Raw genomic sequence first — 19640 nt, forward strand, 5'->3', positions numbered from 1 at the left:
GTGTACAAATACACAGAAAACTATTTGAGAAATTAAACTAAATAATAGCCAATTCTGGTGACAAGGCAGACCTGTCACATTTTAGTCTACGTACGTATGTCTGATTTCCTGTAACTGCAATGTATCCACATATCTGAATTATTTTTTTTTCAGGACAGAATTATGATCAATAAAAATTTTGTTGTATCCTGGAACCCTTTTATGAGTAGCAAACACCAATCTGTAACTTTTGAGCACACTGTACCAACCTAACTGGCCTATCGCCCAGGTGCTCATCTCTCCCCACAAGCAGAGGAAACACTGCTTGGGCAGGGTTGAGCCCTGTTCAGCTGGAGGCACAGACCATATGACTGCCTACAGCCATGAACAGGCAGGTCTTAGGGTCAGGCCTGGGCACAGGTTTCTCAGCTGGGTCCTGCTGCCAGGTGGGGCCTTAGAGACAGGATGAGCGGGTAGAAATGCTACAGTAAGAGGTGTCAGGGGAAGAGTGATCAGTGCCCAAGCAACTGAGACTCCAGACCACACACTGGGCCTCAGAGGTCATCCAGCTGGAGTTCTGGGTAAGAGAAAAAAGTAAAACTTTTACTATGTTCTACACAGAACAAAGCTTAGTTCCACTGGAGCAGGAAGGAGGGGCTGGCTTCTCCCCAGGACTCAGCCTTGAAGGTAGGGCAGCACCAGCCAAAGCTACAGAGTAAAGGGAACAGGGGCAGCAGATTTAACAGAAATGGCTTGGCCCCAGATCAGACTCTGAGGTCCAGTTTATCCAGCAGCCCTCCTCTGAATATTGCCCTACAGAAGATGGGCCACCCTGGTCCATGCAAACCAGTACTCACTTTTCGGATGCTTTGGGTGTATTCTTCTCCTCGCCCCTGGCAAAAGGCCCTTCTGCTGCCTCCTTCATAAAGTTGACCAGGACCTCTGCACCAACCCCAGAATCAGGTTTGCCCAGGAGCTTCAGGATGGAAGCATGGAGCCGGAAGTATACCTAGAACAATACCTTGGGCATAACAAGCAGCATTCTCCAAGCTAAGGCCTGTTCCACAGGTGAAGCAGCTACACTGTAAATAGGCTGCTGCCCCGAGAGACAAGCCACCACACATTGCCTGTCTTTTTTAGCTTTTAACCCCCCACCCCAACAAATAAACCCTGAAAATTAAACTGGACACTGTCAACATTCTAACTCAAACCCAGTAATCAAAGCACATGATGGTAGGTAATGACAGTAGCATCCAGTGGGCACTGCCTCAAGAACTGATGTAGCCCAGGCTAACCTAAATCCTGCTATGTAACTGAGGGTGGTCTGGAACTCTTGATCCCTGTTCTCAATTTGCCAAGTGCAATATTTTGTTGTTTGATCACAAAATTGGCAAGTATTAGAGGTTCTTAGCATGGCAAGAGAACCAACATGCTTGCCAGTGTCATTCTCCGGAGTAATCGGATGCCATGGTCAGAACTGCAAGTAGTTTACAACTCCACTTTTAAACCTTGACCCCTGGAAACACTCCTAAGAGCTCTTTGACAAAAGGCTAGGGAAGCATACTTCCTCACACTAACTATCCTGGCAAAGTCCACAAAGAGGCCATTCAGGTAAGCAAATGCTCTGAGCAAATAGAAGGTACAGGGCAGGCAGGAGAGCTTTCCATACCTCCTAGCACATCTTGACCAATGAAAACAGGGGCTACAAAAGCCTAGGACAGTGTTCCTACCCCCACAATAATAGGGAAAAATACCTAGACCTTCAAGAACATAGGTGCTAGACCATTAGTACAGATTGGGGGTGGAGGGAACAACACCAGGGTTATTGTGGACTTTGATGTTTTATAGTTTTGAGAATTTTATGACTCTTAAAAAATACATATCAAATTTATAATCGGGGGAAGGGAAGGAAACAACAACAAAAACAACAAAAACCCGTGCCCACAGAAGCAGGAAAACAAATAGATTCTGCCCAGATTCTAGGACGCACGCTAGCCATGTGGGATGGGCCAAGGGTCAGCATTTGTAGCTCCAAAAGGGTAAAGCTACCATGCTCAGGACCTTGGGGAGGTTTGATTCCTAGGCCGAGAAAAGCAGCACTACATTTCCACTTGTGTTCTTTGTTTCCTCACCCCTAAGAGAGTTTACTGGTCAGGACTGCTGTCAACAATAGGCGATCCTTCATCAAAAGGGTTCAAGGAATCCTAAAAGCAAATCCTGGCAATAAAGCACGGCTCTGGTTTAAAGCAGCAGTGGAAAAACGAAACAAAACACATCACTGTGTGATCAAGGGCAGCTGGCTTTTATCCTGGCCTCACCCTCTAAGCTGCTAGCCCCTGGGCACAGATGGAGGCCTCACTTGGCCTTAGGTGCCTACCTGCAGCTTAGGGGCAAGAGTGACCACCCTCCTCCTGCCATGCAACAGGTCTGAATGCCTATGCCATTACGGATGCAGCACTGAAGGACCAGTAAGAATGTGCATGCTGTAGAGGAAGGTTGTTTCCTCAGAACTAAAAACAAAGCACTCATTCTCTCCAAAAGGATGGCAAGCTCTCTCAGGACAAGAGAGAACAGGCTGCCTGAATTAAATTGAACATGAAACTGCTGAGAAGAGATAGTACCAGTGGGGTTGTAAGGGAGCCCCTGGGACTGTGAGCTACGTCCCCAGGGAGACAGAGCAAGCAGCCCCTTCTGCCCAGCCTTCCTCCCCCTGGACCTGCCATGTTACCTCCAGGGCTTCCATGGCCAATTCAGGTGGGTTGTGGTAGTGGATCTTCTTAGGATAACGGGCAGCCTCCTCGTGCAGGTAGTGGCTAGCCTGCCGGTAGTGCAGCAGGTACACAGTCGGTGGTTGCTGCTGCTTCTCAGCCACCTTGCCCAGCATGTAGTGAATGAGCCATTCCTCCTCATCACCATCACCCTCACAGTGGGCTGCAGATGTGAAACAGTGCCTGGCTGTCTCCAGCATGCTGTCGCGCCGATCCTCCATCTATAACAAGATCACAAGCCTGCAGACTGGCCTTAGGCGCAATACCTGCACCTGCCCAGGGATCATGGTTTTCTTGGATGAAGCCAGCTGACCTGTTCACGGAGTTAAATTCCTCTCAGTGAACCTGAGATCCAGAACTGTTGTCAGCATTTCACAACAGTAGAAAATGAGATGTGGTGCTTGGGAGTTCCTTAAAAGCATGCAAGGTCCAGAGCTGGACTTAAATTCAGGTAATTTCTCATCAACTCAAAGGTCTTTTCTTTTAGATTCTTCCCATAGCACCTAACAGTAAAGTTTATGAAGTTCCTATTGCTCTCCTTCTAGGTTCCCAACTATATAGCCTGTGTGGCTATGATAAAGACTAGTACCCATCATCCACCAACATAAGGAGGAAGGAGGCTGATGTGACTATGCCTTATAGAACTTTAAAAAAATCAGGCATCCTTTACATCCAGCTGCAGGGAGTGAGCACTGGCTCCCACCTCTCAGTGGGGCAGGCAATCAGAGCTAAAGAGGACACTCATGCCCCATATCCCTGGAGAGAGCCACACCTGGAGAGAATCCCCAAATCAAAGCACTGGAGAGTGTGAACCTCTAGGATAAAACAGAGCTTCCTGCCTCTCCTTACCCTTTCAAAGAGACAGACTGCATTTGTAAAGGCAGATTCCTGAGTTCCACACAAGACCCACTGACTTGAGCATCTGTATTTAGCCAGAGCCTCAAGAAACCCTTTTACAAAGGCCAGCAACAATCATGATGGAAGATCAATTTGCAAGAGGCCTTACAGCTTATTTTTTTCCACTTCTTGACAGCTGCCACCCACACACACACACACACACACACACACACAGAGAGAGAGAGAGAGAGAGAGGGAGAGAGAGAGAGAGAGAGAGAGAGAGAGAGAGAGAGAGAGAGATCCTTCATTCCAGAGCTCCCAGGCTGTGGACAGAGTGGAGAGTGCTGTACTTTGGGCACCCCAGGTCTCTGGCCCCTCTACACTGTGCCCTGGCTTGATGGCACAGAGGCTGTAGCTCTCCCCAGCTCACCTCAGGGGCTAGTGTGCAAGTGTACACATGCATATAGGCCAGCTCTGGGGGACAGGAGAGGGCAACACACAAGCACTGGTCTCCGCTGCATGTGCTCTGTCCTACATGGCACACCTGCCCTACTTACATTTGCTCGGCAGAGGCTTACTTTTGTGAACATCCTACAGCAGTAGCTGACTGTGGGGGCCGTGTGCTACCCAAATGCTCTGTCAATCATTTTCTAAAAAGAAACTGGCCACCTTGGAACTACAAACCCATCCCTGAATGAAATATAACAAAAAGAATCATGGTACAGGGCCAACCATGTCACATGAGATTCTATCACATTGTCTTCCCTGCAGCACATCTGTCTAAGGTAAGAAGGCAGGTGCTTAAATGTGCTTCTTCTGTTTGAACCGCTTAACAGCCTTGTGGCACTGCCAATGTCCCTGTTTCTGTCAAGTTCAGCAGGTACAACTGCTGGTACTCATCACTCAAGAGGAAAAGGACAGTCACCAAGAGTGTGTGTCTAGAAGCTCTACAGCATAGCTCCATTCTGGCTTGTCATCCTCAGAACAGAATGGATACCCTTATTCATGGCACCTCAGTCTCCCCATGTATTGGGTCCCTGTGCTGGGGCTCAGGAAATGGCTGAGGCAGGCATCATGACTGACCTCTCCCAATGCTGTCACTCCCCACAAGTCACTTGGTTAAGAAATTCTGGTCCCCAGTTCTTTTTCTAAGCCTTAGAACTGACATCTGCAAGTCTGCAGGCAAAAACTAAACAACATGAAAACATGTTCAACAGCCCATTTCTCAGACATGGTAAGTCCAGACACAGCTCAAACCACCAGGGACTGCATCCAAGGAAGCTGCCTGCCCAGAGGTAGAAAGAGTCTAGGAAACACAGGCCAGTCCTACAGGGCAGCATATGCCCCAGATAAGGAGGCCAAACCTCCCTTCCTCCAGGACTTCTACATCCCTGGGCCTTCCATCCCCTCCGGCTGTCCTGAAAGCCCGACAGCACTCTCAGAACCTGAGCTACCTGGGATAACAGTGGCCATCAGGCAAACACCGAGGTCATCTCAAGGCTGTGAGCATAGGTAGAAGAGAACCAGACCAGGGGAAAAGGTGGGGGATGTCAAGTCTATTCCCTGTCTGCGGGAGCTGTACAAAAGGTGCAGAGAAGATTCCTCCTGGCTCTCAGGACATGTATTTCCTGGAAAGTGTAAGTGTGAAATCTCACCAGGATCAGTACAAGGAGATTAGGGGAGAGATCCTAAGATCCAGGCCACCTTACCTCACTGTGTATACCCAGAGAATAATTGTGTTCCTAATTCTACAAGGCCACCCAAGGAGTCAAGTTCTATAACAGCAGCTGGTGGAAGGGGATCTGAGGCTATTGGAATACAAACAGAATACAGTAAGGAGGTTCTGTATGGTCAGCTACAACCAAGTCGGCTTACACGGTTAAAGGGACTCTATTAAACCATAGAAAGTGACCTGAGGGGAGTTCAACAGTGTAAGCTGAGGAGAAAAGGAGGCCACACATTGCACTGAGCACAACAGTATCTAGGCTGAAAGGAAAACTCTAACAGGCAAATCCTCCTCGATTCTTCTCAAAATACATTCCTTGTGTGTGTAAAAAGTTTGGTTTCCCTTTGAAGTCAGAAAGACACAAATTGAACAAAAGCTTCTTAAAGAGGTTGATGTTTGGTTGAGACCCCGCAGGCACTTACTTCACCCTGTTCTTGTCAGGGGTCAGCCCTGTAGAGCACTGGACATTGCCTTCAGTCAGCAGCACAGTGGAACCTCTCAGACCACTTTTCTCACATATGCCCTCTGACCCTGGTGTTGAGCCTAACCCTATGATGTCACATTTAAACCACTGGGGGGGGGAGGTTAAGAAAATAATAGAGGAAAACATAACCACGCAGGAGCTTGCAAAAGCACAGCTTCTATCTGAGGGTCCCTGGAATTCCTTTTAACAAGCTCCATATCCACACAAGAGATCCAGCCAAGTATGGGAGTCGCTATTCCCACTCATCTGTAGAGTTCTTTCAATGGGGTTATTGAAGGAAGAAAACTTTGGGACCAAACTGCTGTGAGTCTAAAACCCAGGAGCCAACTCCTGAACTGTGGTGTCCTGAGCACAGAGGGAGAGGGCGACATTACTGGGTGAGACCTCAAACAACAGCCAGCAGTAAAGCCCAGTGTTGTGCGCCCAGCCTGCCACACTCCCAGGCAAGTGTGACAGTTCTGAGCCTTTATGCATGAGGACTGAGGACTAACACAGCTGGCCACTGCCTGGACAGACAATATTCTGAAAGGCACAGGAATGCAAACCCTGGGGAAAGGGAGGCAGCTCCCAAAGAGGTTTACAAAAGCAGCTTTCTAAATGTATGCTGCAAAGGTGAATGGTGTGTGTCATTAATCACCCAACTGATAGGAAGTTGAGCTCCTCATGAGTCAACTTAATCTTTGCTTGCTGAGGAAGAGCATGTTCTTGGCATTGTCGGAGTTCTAGTTACATAAGATTCAGGAGACATTTCACTATTAATTTTTCCATAAAGCCCAGTGACATCTTTTATTCACTAGTTATTACAATAACTCAGTCCTCATTAAGAAGATTCACTTCATGACTTTCCCAGGGCTGAGGTCCTCAAACAGTAGCCTTCCTTGTATTCACTGTAGATTGTTAGGGATGCGACTCAGATTATAAAACTGGTAATCTCTAGTGGTGAAATGGACTGTTGGTTGCATTCTTCATCATGCTTTCCAATATCATCTGGAGTTCAAAGGTTCTGGGAGCCTGTGTCTTACTTTGTAGGGTCCTGGAGGCAGCAGGGACCTTGGCACAATCAGTTCACCCTCAAGGAGACAGCGCATTCAGAGGACTGCAGTGGTGTAACTGCCAAGGGTCTTGTTTAGCCCTCCAGCACTGTCACAACAGTGTTAGAAGTGCCATCATCTTGCCTGGGTTTTAATCACAGATGATCAGTGCAAAACCTGAAACCAAGCACTGTCTACCTGACTGGTCAGCTCCTTCAACATCCTGTTCTCCTCTGAAGCCTTTCTGAGCTGTGACATTTTGTTGCCCTGACAGCCTAACCTTGCCGGCATGAGGATAGCTCTGTGGCAGTGTGTGTTCACCAGGATCTGGGCCTGATCCCCAACACCCTTCACCCCTCCCTAAACAAACCCCAAACACATCAGCATGACTCCTTCATTGCCATCTGAAGGAAGCAATGGTACTCTTGTGAGCAGTGACTGCAGGTCAGACCCTGGATCTTACTTACACTAGAGGAATGCTGCACATCAAGAAACTGAAAACCCTCATGCCAGGTCAAGGACTTTACCACGGCCTCAAAGGGAAGAAGAGGTGCCTACTTCAGACAGGCAACACCTCTTCTCTACCACTTAACTACACTCAAACTGATGACAGGCAGTCAGGTCATATTAGTCTACCTCTGAATTTTCCTGCCAATGTACTAGGAGCCCCAAGACCAAGAAGTAGCTATTATTGATTAGGACACATGTGTGAGGGTAAGAGCAAAGAGCAGAGGGGACCCTAGGGCAGTCTAGCTAGAGAGAAGATGGCGGCGCCTGTCCTCACCTGCTGGACAAGCTCAGGAGGCAGCTCGGCTCTCCACTGCTTCAGCTGGCGGGAAGCAAATGAGTGTAAGGCATAGGACATGGTGCCATATTCAATCCACAAGGACAAATTAGAGCTGTCAATCTCAAGAGCCCTCCGGAAGCAGTTCAGAACAGGTGTGGCATGTTTCCAGATGGGTCCATCGCTCTTCAGTTCATTTGAGTTCAGCTTGTCCTGAATTCGGCTGGCCCGGGCCAGAGCCATGCCTGCCCAGGAATCGAACCTAGAGAGTGACAAAAGTACAGCTAAAAACACCACTACAACCTGGCAGTCAGGCAGGCAATGTGGAGGGCAGTTCTGCTCCCACACAACAGCTCCAAACCCAGCTTGGCTATTCCATAGTCAGGATCATGACCTCGCTTTGTCATAGCCTAGATTTCTACATCATTACATATATTTAAGGCCTACCAAATGAGGATGAGGTGTGGTGTGCTGAGACAAAAATGTTTCTTCTATGTCCCTTAGCACTTTACAAGAACCCAATGACAATTCTACTAGATGGGCTTTTGGGCTCAACTCCCAGCAAGTTGCCCTTGGTGCTGCTCCAGTAGAAAGGAATGGGATACTTCAAGAGGGGTCCAGCTGAGGCAACAAAGAGACCAGTGTCCTTTCTGTCTGAGGCTCATATTCTCACCAAGCAAGAGTTCCGTGGGGTCCCAGCCACTCAATTTATTCCTGTTGTCTCTGAGACCCTATTCATTCTCTCAGCTCAGATCCCAACAATAAATTGAACAAGATGACAAGTGCTGGCTAGGACCTGATGGTTCTGAGATCCCCTGAAAGAAGCTGAGACAGGAACGCAAAGAATTCTGGGAGAAGATGAGTAGCCATGGAGACACCACACTGAGTGCTGCCCAGAAAACAGAAAATGCATTAACCAAAAGGGCTAATGCTGCCCACCCATGTTCCATCAGTTCAGTCCATGGCACCTTTAAATTACTTGGTGCAGGTTTACACTGGCTAACTGCTGTCCCGAACTGTCTGACCACTTCAAGAGATGGGAAAGGAAAGAGAAGCCTGTGAGGTTCAAAAGCGCTTTAACTACACTCCAACCAAAGATGACACCATGACAACACAAGAGTGGGGAGACACAAGGCCAGCAAAGATGAAGGCTTCACCCCTCATGTGAGAGGCTTCTGAAGGGTGCCTTTCTTCCTCAGGGGCCTGAGGCCCCAAGGCACCATTTCTTCCCTGGGAATGCAGGCCTGCAGTGACACCTGGGGCTCAGTGACAATGGGACAATGGGACCCCAGGAAGAAGTATCCAGAGTGCCCATTCTGGGCTCTCATTTGTGCGAACAGCCTCAGAAGAGCTGTTTCCGACTCAGCTGAACTAGGTCTTAGCCCCGCCTCCACCTGTCTAATTTGGGGCCTCCTCTTCCAGTTCAGAAGAAAGCAGGAGGGCACAGTGAAAGAGAAAGAAGGAAACCATTAGCCGATCCTCACAGGAACCTCTACAGGGCAATCAGGACCTTACTGTCCGCCCAACATCTATCATGGGCTTCATGCCACTCAGAAGGCTTCCAAGGAAGAATACAAACATCTAACCTTGTACTTCAGGGAGTACCAAGGACCAGGCGGACCCCCAGGCTCCACTGGTACCTGCCTGTGCGGTTCAGAATAAAGGCAGCTCTAGGCTGAGACCTAGCACCAAGCTGACAAAACCCTTTTTTGGTTTTTTGAAGCAGGGTTTCTCTGTGTAACAGTCCTGGCTGTCCTGGAACTCACTCTATAGAACAGGTTGGCCTCGAACTCACAGAGATCCACCTGCCTCTGCCTTCCAAGTGCTGGGATTAAAGGCATACACCACCACTATCTTGCAACAAAAACCTTTCTACACTGGGACCAGTCCTCAGCAGAGACATCTCAGCACACCGTGGGCTGGATCTAACAGGCTGATAGCCTCTAAACAGACAATGTATAGACTAGTACAGTGGTTCTCAACCTGTGGGTTGGGAACCCTTTGAGAGTCACATGTGAAATCTCCTATATATCAGATATTTACATTACAATTCATAACTGTAGCAAAATTACAGTTATGAAGTAGCAATAAAATGATTTTATGGTTGAGGATCACCACAGCAAGAGGAAGTGCATTAAAGGGTCACAGTGTTAAGAAGGTTGAGAACCTCTGAACTAGAGGAAGGTCTAGTAGAGCCTTTAGGACCCTCACTCCATTGCCTGTGGCCCTGCAAGGGAGAGGAGCCATGCCAAGTGCCTGCCATCAACACGCACTTTTTAGATGGGGAAGCGGGAGATCCACACCATTACCCACAGCACCATCCGAGCATGGGTCTGTGCTATCACAACTCAAGCAATGATCCCAGAGACAGCAGGAGGAGGACTCAGGCTTCGGAGGGCCTTCATATGGGTGAGCTCTTACAAACCTGTTTCTCTTTCAGGGCCCCTTCTCCCCTTACCCAAGTAGGCATGTGGAAAGGTGAATTCTGTGGTTCACTAGAGCAGTTCTTTGCTCACCCATGGCCCAAGGGCATCCACCATCGTAGTAGCCCTAAGTACTTCTGGAGAGTTTGCCTGCAGGGCTTTATCAGATTTGACCATGCCCAAAGCCTACCCTTCCAGATGGTCCCTTTAGTCAAGTGTACTAAGCTTGCTGAGTACAGCAGAGCCCTTCAGAATGCTTAGTTCTGAAAGTTCATTTCCTTTTAGGAGGAAGCCCAACAGGGCTGTACAGAGGAAGCACAAGTCTTGTGCACAAGGGCTCCTACACACACCATCAGGACCAACCTCACTGTCAGTGATGGAACATCACAGCAAGGCAAAAACAAATCAACAACAACAAACCCTCAGGCTCCAGCTTTTCTAGTATTCTTCTTTACTTATGTAGTTTATGTATGTGTTTGCAGGTGTGTGTGTGTGTGTGTGTGTGTGTGTGTGTGTGTGTGTGTGTATGTATGTATGTATGTATGTGCATTGTATGTATGCCATGGAGGCCAGAAGGAGGTGTTAGATTCTGCAACTGGAATTACAGTGACCATGTGGGTGCTCTTAACCACTGAACCATCTCTTATTTCTGGTACTCCCTCTTAACCCCCACAAAGCAACTCTAAAGAGCCCATCTACCCCAAACATACAGAAGTTGTCCTGGGTCCTGTACCAGGAAAGGGAGCAGCACAAAGCAGTACGGGGCTGTGTAGTACTTCCTTGCCCTGCACACCAGGACCCAAAAGGTCACCTTGTATCTTGCTGACCCAAATCCTTCTCCTAAAGGACTCTGGGAGAGAAGCCTTCTTTGCTCGAGAATGCTGAGCTGTTTATTTTTCATTCCCTTTTCATTATCTTGCTACAGACAAGGATACTTTAACTGGCTCCCTGAGAACTGGCTGAAGTAGAATCAGCAGGCTCCTGGCAGTAGTCTGGCTCCACACATCACCACCCACCTGTTGGGGCAGATGCAAATATCATGCATGTAGAACTTGATGGCTTTGGACTGCTCCTTGTTTTTAAAATGGTAGTCAGCCAGGAGGTAGTAGAGCTCATTCACCACCGGAGGGGTGGGATCTGCCCCATCTGGAAGGCAGGGTACCTGATGAGAGGGGGGGGGGGGGACAAGATTAGGAGAAAAAAGAGGTAGGGTCAAGCATGCAGGTGTAGACCATCACCCTGTCTTCCTCTAATCCCTAAACAGGTGGTGCTGAGCAGACAAAAAGCAGAGCCTAAGGGGAAGCCCCAGCACCCCAGCACCCTGTGCTCCCCAAGCCCCACCTCAGTTGAGGTTCCCTCAATGTAGGCAGAGACTTTGTCCATGCTCAGGGCTGGCTTCTCTGTGCGGGGCACAATGGTAGCAATTCTTTTCAGCAGGTTGGCCAAGTCAGCAGAAACAGTGCTGGTCTTGTAGCTATCAAATTCAGGTAGGGTCTTGGGCTTAAAATACTCAAACATAAATAGGGCATCCTCCCATATAAGATCCACCTGAAGGAAAACAACAAAAAACAAAGAGCATGCAAGGTTAAGAAACTAGGAAAAGTTCCTCTACAGGAGCACACTGTGCTCAACACCATGAGGTCAGTGCGTGCTGGTGAACACAAAGCATGTACCCTACTCTTTATCTGCAATGGCCAGGTAAGCTTCCATTCCAAATTCCTAAAAAGCCTAAGTCCTTTGTTTTGTGGGTGGTGTAAGTTTCAAGCTTCCTGAGGATATCACTGCACAGAATTGTTACAATGTTAAGTTTTAACTCTCAAACAGAAATACTTAACTTTCTTAAATGATAAATGATAAAGGCAATTCCATGTTAAATACTGTTTTTAGAACTAATAGTCAAGAATTTTTTTTAAAATCTTATTATACTTTATGCCACATATGTGCACATATGTCTATGTAGGACAGAAGAGGACATCAGATCCTCTGGAGGAGTTAAAGGTGACAGCCACCTGTTACGAATGCTGGAAACCAAACTCAGGTCCTCTGCAAGAACAGCAAGTGTCCTTACTTGCTGAGCCATCTCTCCACTCACCTCAATACCTGGATCTCATGTAGCCCAGGCTGGCCATGAATTCTGCCTCCACCTCCCTAGAGATAAAATCTAGGACTTCATCTATGCTACACACACACTCTACCAACCGAACTACATCTCCTGCCTGAGAAATGGCTTTTAGGACTCATACCTGATTAGGGCTAGTGTCTAAAAAAGCAAATTTTGGAAACTGAAGGTTATGATTTGAGAAAAGACATGACTCTGCCAGATGAACATGTGTGGGGGAGGTCAAGCATAAACTGGAAAGGTTACACTCCACACCTCTGGGTCAGAGTAGCCTATACTTTAGGGTACAGAATATCTAAGACTGGAGAATGGCTGATGATATTAGTCATGACATAATGTATCCAACAGTGCTCTGGGAAAAAAACAAATCAAAAAGAAAAAAGTATCTATGGAATTACACATGTAAACCAAACTGCAAATACACCTAGGAACAACAAAAAGCCAGTGCTGCATTATGAATCAATTATGAGTTACATCTTGTAAGATAAGTGCTTTCCTTTCATCAACCATCAGACCATCTCCCTGAGAGGTGGCCCCTCCCCCCTGCACCAACCAAGGGTCTGGGGCAGCAGGCTCACCTGCTGAGCCGAGTGTTCCTCCAGGTATCTGGCCTTGCTCTTCTTGCTGGGAAAGCTATACAGGCAATAGAAGCACTGCTCCAAGGCAGTCTCTAGCTCCTCCTTGTAGGGGTGAGTGTCTTCAGAGGCAGATGCAGCAAGCTCCTTTTGGAGGACTTGCACCTATGGCAGGTGGGAAGAGAGGCCTGAGGAAATGGCTCTACAGGCTTAGCCTCCCAGTCAAAGCAAAACCCCAGGGAGACCACTTTATGGACTCCCTTTAATCTGAGGAAGTAATGTCTGGGGTCCCTGTGTGGCTAGATTCCAAAGGCTTGCTTCCTAGAAGAGACTTGTTATCTCTATAGAACTGCTCTAGGTGGACCTGGCAGTAGGCTCCTTTAAGGTGTGTGACCACCTGACTTCAGCACACCTAGCCAACGTCCAGAAGTCACACTATGCCTGGGCAACGTCTCCATCCATTTGCTAAGTGTGCCATTTACTGAGCAGCTTCTTTTAAGAGACAAGGCTGACGTAAACCCTACTTTTCAAAAGTTCAGATTCCAATGGAGGAAATGGTGCTGAATACTTATCTCTAAGTCTCATTACGAAAAGAAAAACTACTTTATAATACAAAAAAGGAAAGAAATCAACTTTCATCTCTGCAGGTGTTGTTGCCTTTGTACTAAAGTAGGAATCTAAGGAGTTGTAACAGAGACCATCTTGTTCACAAAATCCACAGATTTTATGCTCTCCTCTTAAGTGAAAAAGTGTGCCATCCCGTGACCAGGTGCTAAAACAAGAGAAGGAAAGAAGAGCTACAAAGATTGAAAATAAGTGGGAAAATGAGGCATCCATTTATACAGAAAATTCACCAAGTCTACAACCCATTACAATTAACCAAAACAACAAACTAAGGAGCTATATAGTTAAGAGAAATTTCTTTTAAAAATGTTCCTATATTTCTACAAAACAAAATGGAAAAAAAAATAAATATCTACTTGTAATAGGGATTAAAAAAAAAGATACATGGGGTTCAAAATACAGGATATCAGCAGACCACATGCCTAACATGTACAAGACCTTTTGGGTCCCCAAAACTACACACACAAATCTAGGATTCAAGCAAATGCACATGTAAGACTGAAATCAATGGGAAGATATTATGTTCATAACTGAATAATTCAATTTGGGTACTTCTCTTCCAAATTAATCAACAAGCCACTAATTCCAATCAAAATTCCAGGAAGGGTGCAGTTTCCCAAATTTTATACACTGATCTTACAATGTTACAGAAAAAGGAGCCAGAGAATATGATGGAAATAAAGGTAAGCAGCTGAATCCTAGTAGTTATTAGACTATCAAAGTTAAGTGTGGTACTGGCACAGGAGTAGATAGACTGTGTATTATTAGTAAAGACAGAGTCTGTCTAATGATAACTTCTTGTACTCACAAATAAGAGACCAAGGACACAGCTGCAGCAAGAAAATACTCTAATAGAGCTCAGACCCACTGGCATCCATATAGAATGTGGGACTGGACCGACCTTGTCTTACAAACAAAAAGTCTACATGAAATGAAGAACACACGTAATAACAAGCCAAGAGAAATCGTTAGAATTTTGTGGAAAGGGTTGTGTGTGTATTTCTTTTACACATACAGGATCTCATATGCCTGAGCATGACTTTGAACTCCTGATCATTCTGCCTCCACAACCCAAGTGCTGGGATTCCAGGCATGTGATATACTCTCTCTCCTGCCTCTCTCTCTCTCTCTCTCTCTCTCTCTCTCATTTACATTTATTTATTTATATGGAGAGCTGGGCAATCGCATACCATGTGTGGAGGTCAAAGGACAACTTGAGGGAGTTAGCTCTCTCATTCTATCAGTAGCTCTAGGGAGCAAAGCCAGGCCTCCTTATGCATATGGTGTGTGTGTGTGTTCTGCATATCCACATGAGTATGTGTGTACATATGTGTTACAGGGTGTGGAAGCCACAGGCTGACACTGGGAGTCCTCCTCAATTACTTTCTACATTATTCACTGAGACAGACAGGTAGGCTCTCTCAACTGCACCCAAAGCATGACAATACAGCTAGACCAGTTAGCCAACTTTCTCTGGGGAGTCTGTCTCTGCCTTCTAAGCACTGAAATTACAGGCAAGCTGCCAAGCCCAGGGGCACTTACACAATGTACTGGCTGGTTTTATGTCAAATTGACACAAGCTAGAGTCATCAGAGAGGAGGAAGCCCCAATTGAGAAAATGTCTCCGTAATATCTGCATGTAAGGCATTTTCTTAATTAGCGATTGATGTAGAGGGCCCAGCCAAATGTGGGTGCTGCCATCCTGGGCTGGTGGTTCTGGGTTCTACAAGAAAGCAGGCTGAGCAAGCCATGTGGAGCAAGTCAGTAAGAGCACTCCTCCATGGCTTCTGCATCAGCTCCTGCCTCCAGGTTTCTGCCCCACTTGAGTTCCTGTCCTGTCTTCCTTTAGTGATAGAACTAGAAGCCTTTATTTAAATAAACCCTTTCCTCTTCAACTTGCTTTTGGTCATGGTATTTCATTATAGTAATAGTAACTCTAACACACACAGATTCTGGGGATGGGAACTCTAGTCCTCATCCTGTACAACAAACACTGAGCCATCTTCCCAGCATGAGAGAGCTGCCTGAGGAGACCTCCTGGAAGCAGACAGTGTCTCTGCAGTCTGGTGGAGTAATGAGGGCAGTAGCTGATTCCTGGGTAGCAATACAGACTTTGCAAGCTGGCAGGTCCAATGCAAACAAAAGCTTTGTACATTCTTAGTCTCCTTCAACCCTGTGATGATTAATCTTGGTTGCTAAGGTGACCACATCTAGAATCAACTAAAACCCATGATCCTGGGAACTCCTGTGAGGGATTTTCTAAATTGGATTATTTGACTTGGGAAGACCCAGCCTAAATCTAAGCTATACATTCTGGTGGCAGATTACACAAAAGGACATGGAAGAAGGAAGCCTTGTTTTTTGCCTGCTTGCCTTCACTATCACTGACAAGTTCACCTATCCTGTTGCAGCAAGTGGTAATATGTAATAATAAAAAGTGTGTATGTGTGCAACTTTTTCAGGATTTCCACACAGACTGAAAACCGCACCTCTCCAGGAATCTCCTGGACTCCAGCACCAGATTGAGACTCTGGACATCCAACCTCATGGACTGAACAACTACTGATTCTCAGCTTTTCCATTGTGAGACAGACATCACTGGACTATCCAGACTATGTCCTGTGAGTCAGTCTACTAAATCTCCTTTAATGTCAGTCCCATCAGATCTGCTCTTCTAGAGAGCCCTGACTCACACAAACCTGCAGCATTAATTTTGTGCCAGGTGCTGTATTAAGTGCTTAGATCCAGCCATGAGCCAAGGGAACAAAAACACCTACTCTCACTGAATTTAACATCAGTAGAGAAAAGCTAAATAATAAACACAATGTGTAAATTATGGAGTGTGCTAATATGTATAAGACTGTTTGGTGATGGAGGCAAACTGGGGAGGAAGGCTCTGGCTGCAGAGGATACACCCACCACACAGAAGTTACCCAGCAAAAGATAACAAGCTTTTTAAAGGGCAAAGAACAAATAAGGCCTTGCAAGCCATATAGACTTGTAGTTTCTTGGCCCTGTCAGTACATAGTAAAAACAGTCATAGTTGCTATGTAAATATGTAAATAAATGCACCAATAAAACTTTATCAGCAGGTATACAGGCAGGGCTGATGTCTCTCCCTTGGTACATTCAAAAAAAACTGATGAGCTGTAATTTGTCTGGTGCTAATTGGCCTCCTACTCAGCAGAGAGGAGCAGGTTCATGCTGTGTATCTCCAATAAGCCCAGAGCTACCACCAATCAGCCCCAGTGGGCAAATTCAAGACGACTGTCCTCAGTCGCTATAATAGCTACCAACTGAACAATCAGGACCTGTGTGCTTTGATCAAAGACAATGGGGTCAACTAACTATGAACTAAAGTCTTTGAAATCATGAGCCAAAAGAAACCATTACTTCTTTAAAGATGATTATCTCAGTATTTTGTCATAGTAATAGAAAGAAGAAAAAAGGCATAGGAACCAAGTTCAGATTTTCTTCAAGTTTCAGTAGTTACACACATATATTAATCAATGATGCACAATGGGAACCCCTACATATAGACAAACAAAAGCCCAAGGGAACCAAAAGGGCTCTGCTGCCTCTTCCACTTGCCCCAACCTTGTACCGGCAGTCCATGACCCAGGAGAATCACTCACATAGAATCGCAGCAGCGCCCCATCTGAATTGCAGCACCAGGACCTCCTGCCCAAGTATTCATGCGCTGTGTTGAGCAGCATGAGGGAAGATGGGAGCATGGGCATCTCCGATATCCCTGGGAAAGGCCAGGCCAACAGTCAGTGCAAACATGCAGTGGCAAAAGGGCTGCATCCACATCTCTTCTCATTTCTCTCTGCCATCAATACTGATTGTTTTCTTTCCCTTTCCTGTCTTCTAAGTAATGCTAAACTTTAATGAGCAATCTATGTTTATCAAAACTCACCTGAAATCATACAGAAAATGTAAATGAGTGCTTCATTCACAAAACAAAACAAACTGTCCTAGCCCTGAGAACTAGTACTGGCATCTGCTGCCTATCACTCAAAGCACCTTTCTGTGCTTTTCAAAGAGACGGGCAAGTTACAGTAATAGGCCTCATACTACATGGACAACTTCTGAAAAGTCTTATGTTTAGGTTTACTTGATACTGCAGAAGGAGAGACTAACTACTGAACTGCCATTAAATTATTATTAGTTCCTTTAAGAGTCTCAGTATTCTTGAAACTCTGGGCCATATATAAACCATTAGCACCTTTTAACTGGCTCTTTTTGGAGAGTGGGAAGGTGAAGTAAATTAAAACAAAACAAAACACATTTAAATAGAAAACACCAGAAGGCATTGCACACAGTTACACACAGCTTAAGTGTCTTTTACAAAAATTTACTACTGATCAGTCCCAAACAAAAAAATAAATCCCTTCAGACAATAAAGGTTCAAATTGTTGCAGCCTTCGTGGGTTCTTTAGTTTGCATGTTTTAAGGCTTGTTTTTTACTTTTGTGTACCTGTGTCTGTGTCTGCCACAGTGTGGGGGTGTCTGTGGTAACCAGAGCACTCTGGATCTGGAGTTACAAGTGGCTGGGAATTGCCTCGTGTGGTTATTCTTTAAAATCAGGAGTTTTCTATCACACAAAAGCTGCCTCTCCTTCCTTAAAATGACAGTTTTAACTCCCATTGCAGAAGTAGAAGAGGCAGCCGAGGTCCCTCCCCCGCCCCTCCCTGAGATTTCCCTAATGGCAGGACTTGCTATCTCCAGCTGTTACTTCCTTCAGTGTCTATGGCAGCTGCAGGACTCACTCTATCTGAGGCCATGCACATGCACAAGCCTCTATCCAGTGACTAGACGAGACAGCAGGGCAGCTCTGAGGAGGTACTGTCACAGCACAGCTCCCTGACTGCCTAGCCAGGGTCTGTTACCCACACCACAGGCTAACTTTCCTGGGCTGACCCTGCTGCTTCTCCATTCATCTTACAACCCCAGGGCTTAACAGACAACTGTCTCGTGACTGCTTTGGTAACTGAGCTCATAAGGCCTCTCGATGCTCAGCCCCAAGTGCACTTCATCCCCAGCCACATCCCTGGGATTGGGTCTGCTCACAGGACAGAAGTGGAATTAAGTCCACTCATAAGACAGAAGTACCCCTCTTTCCCTGCCTTCCTCTGAAAAGGCCAATTGGTTTTTAGGGGTGTGTGTCTCCATTAGCCAGCTCTCTATAAATGAGGAAATTAAGATTTTTGTCTCAGAACTTGGTCAGCTCCCATCCCTCAGTTCATAGGGAGGGGGAAGTGGGGGACGACACAGCACCATACATGCCTGTCCATAGAACATGTCTGTTCCTCCCTGGGCATGCTGCTCCAGTGGAAGGCTCTAGTTTCTCTTGTTTACTTACTTGTCCACAGGATCTCTCTATGTTCCTAGAACTTGCTATCTGGACTAGGCCTCAAACACACTCACAGAGATCCACCTGCCTCTGCCTCCTAAGTTCTAAGATTAAGTGTGTGTATATCACCATGCCCAGCATTTGCCAGTAGCTTTTAAAAATCTTTTTGATATGCATAATTAATTTTCATTTTTATAAGAAAGATAATAAACATTTATAGCTACACACTTTTTACTAGTAAAGTCTTTTGGGAATACAATTTAGTCCTATTTTTCAAGAGTTCTACAGACATTCATTACTAGAAGTTTATACTTTTTAAAAAAGTACCTCACAACATGGCCTCTGAGAAACAAATACCCTCATGCTCCAGAGGCTGAACAAGTGGACAAGTTCAGCAAAGGATGTCCCTTCTCACAATTCCTGCATAAGGCCTCAGGGCCTATCACACAGGGCAGACAAGCACAGATGAGTCAGGCCCATCCTCCAAACCTGCTAAGGGCCCACCTTCCTCTGCTGGGTTCTGGAGCTGCTGCTGGTGACACAAGGAACGAAAGTTGTCTTCCTCCTGCCAGATGATCCTGTGCAAGATGATCCAGGGCAGCACTGAGGAAACATAGGGCTCCTTGGGCTCCTCTTGTACAGCCATGCTGCAGTCAATGACCTGGCAAAGGACACAAGTGTATCACAGCATGCCAGCCTCCTTCCAGCCCTCTTGAAAAGAGCCTACATGCAGTACCTTCTGGAAGATGTGAGGCATACCATCTGTCTACGCCTACAGATCTAACATGGGAATACTGACCAAGAAGTACCCCAATTTATCATCAGATAGAGTCCCACAATGCCCAGTGAAAATCACATGATCTTTCCTCATGTCTTGTGCAATTACTGACTGTGGCAAGGGGAGCTAACAGTCTAGGGGAAGGCAGACATTGAG

The 19640-nt window shown here is 46.3% G+C and overlaps 1 protein-coding gene across 1 annotated transcript in view; it reads right to left on the reverse strand.

Annotated features, from left to right (window-relative positions):
• Positions 1-19640, reverse strand: part of Cabin1 (calcineurin binding protein 1) — a 107742-nt gene that overhangs the window by 61293 nt on the left and 26809 nt on the right. The window contains exons 18-25 of the mRNA XM_051186915.1: positions 19211-19367; positions 16986-17101; positions 12730-12891; positions 11374-11580; positions 11049-11194; positions 7610-7871; positions 2708-2968; positions 837-988 (exon numbers count right to left, since the gene is read on the reverse strand). Of these exons, the coding sequence (XP_051042872.1) occupies positions 837-988; positions 2708-2968; positions 7610-7871; positions 11049-11194; positions 11374-11580; positions 12730-12891; positions 16986-17101; positions 19211-19367 (1463 nt within the window). The remainder of the gene's footprint in view (positions 1-836; positions 989-2707; positions 2969-7609; positions 7872-11048; positions 11195-11373; positions 11581-12729; positions 12892-16985; positions 17102-19210; positions 19368-19640) is intronic.

This window comes from Phodopus roborovskii, unplaced genomic scaffold (genome assembly GCF_943737965.1).
Source record: "Phodopus roborovskii unplaced genomic scaffold, PHOROB, whole genome shotgun sequence".
Lineage (NCBI taxonomy): Eukaryota > Metazoa > Chordata > Mammalia > Rodentia > Cricetidae > Phodopus > Phodopus roborovskii.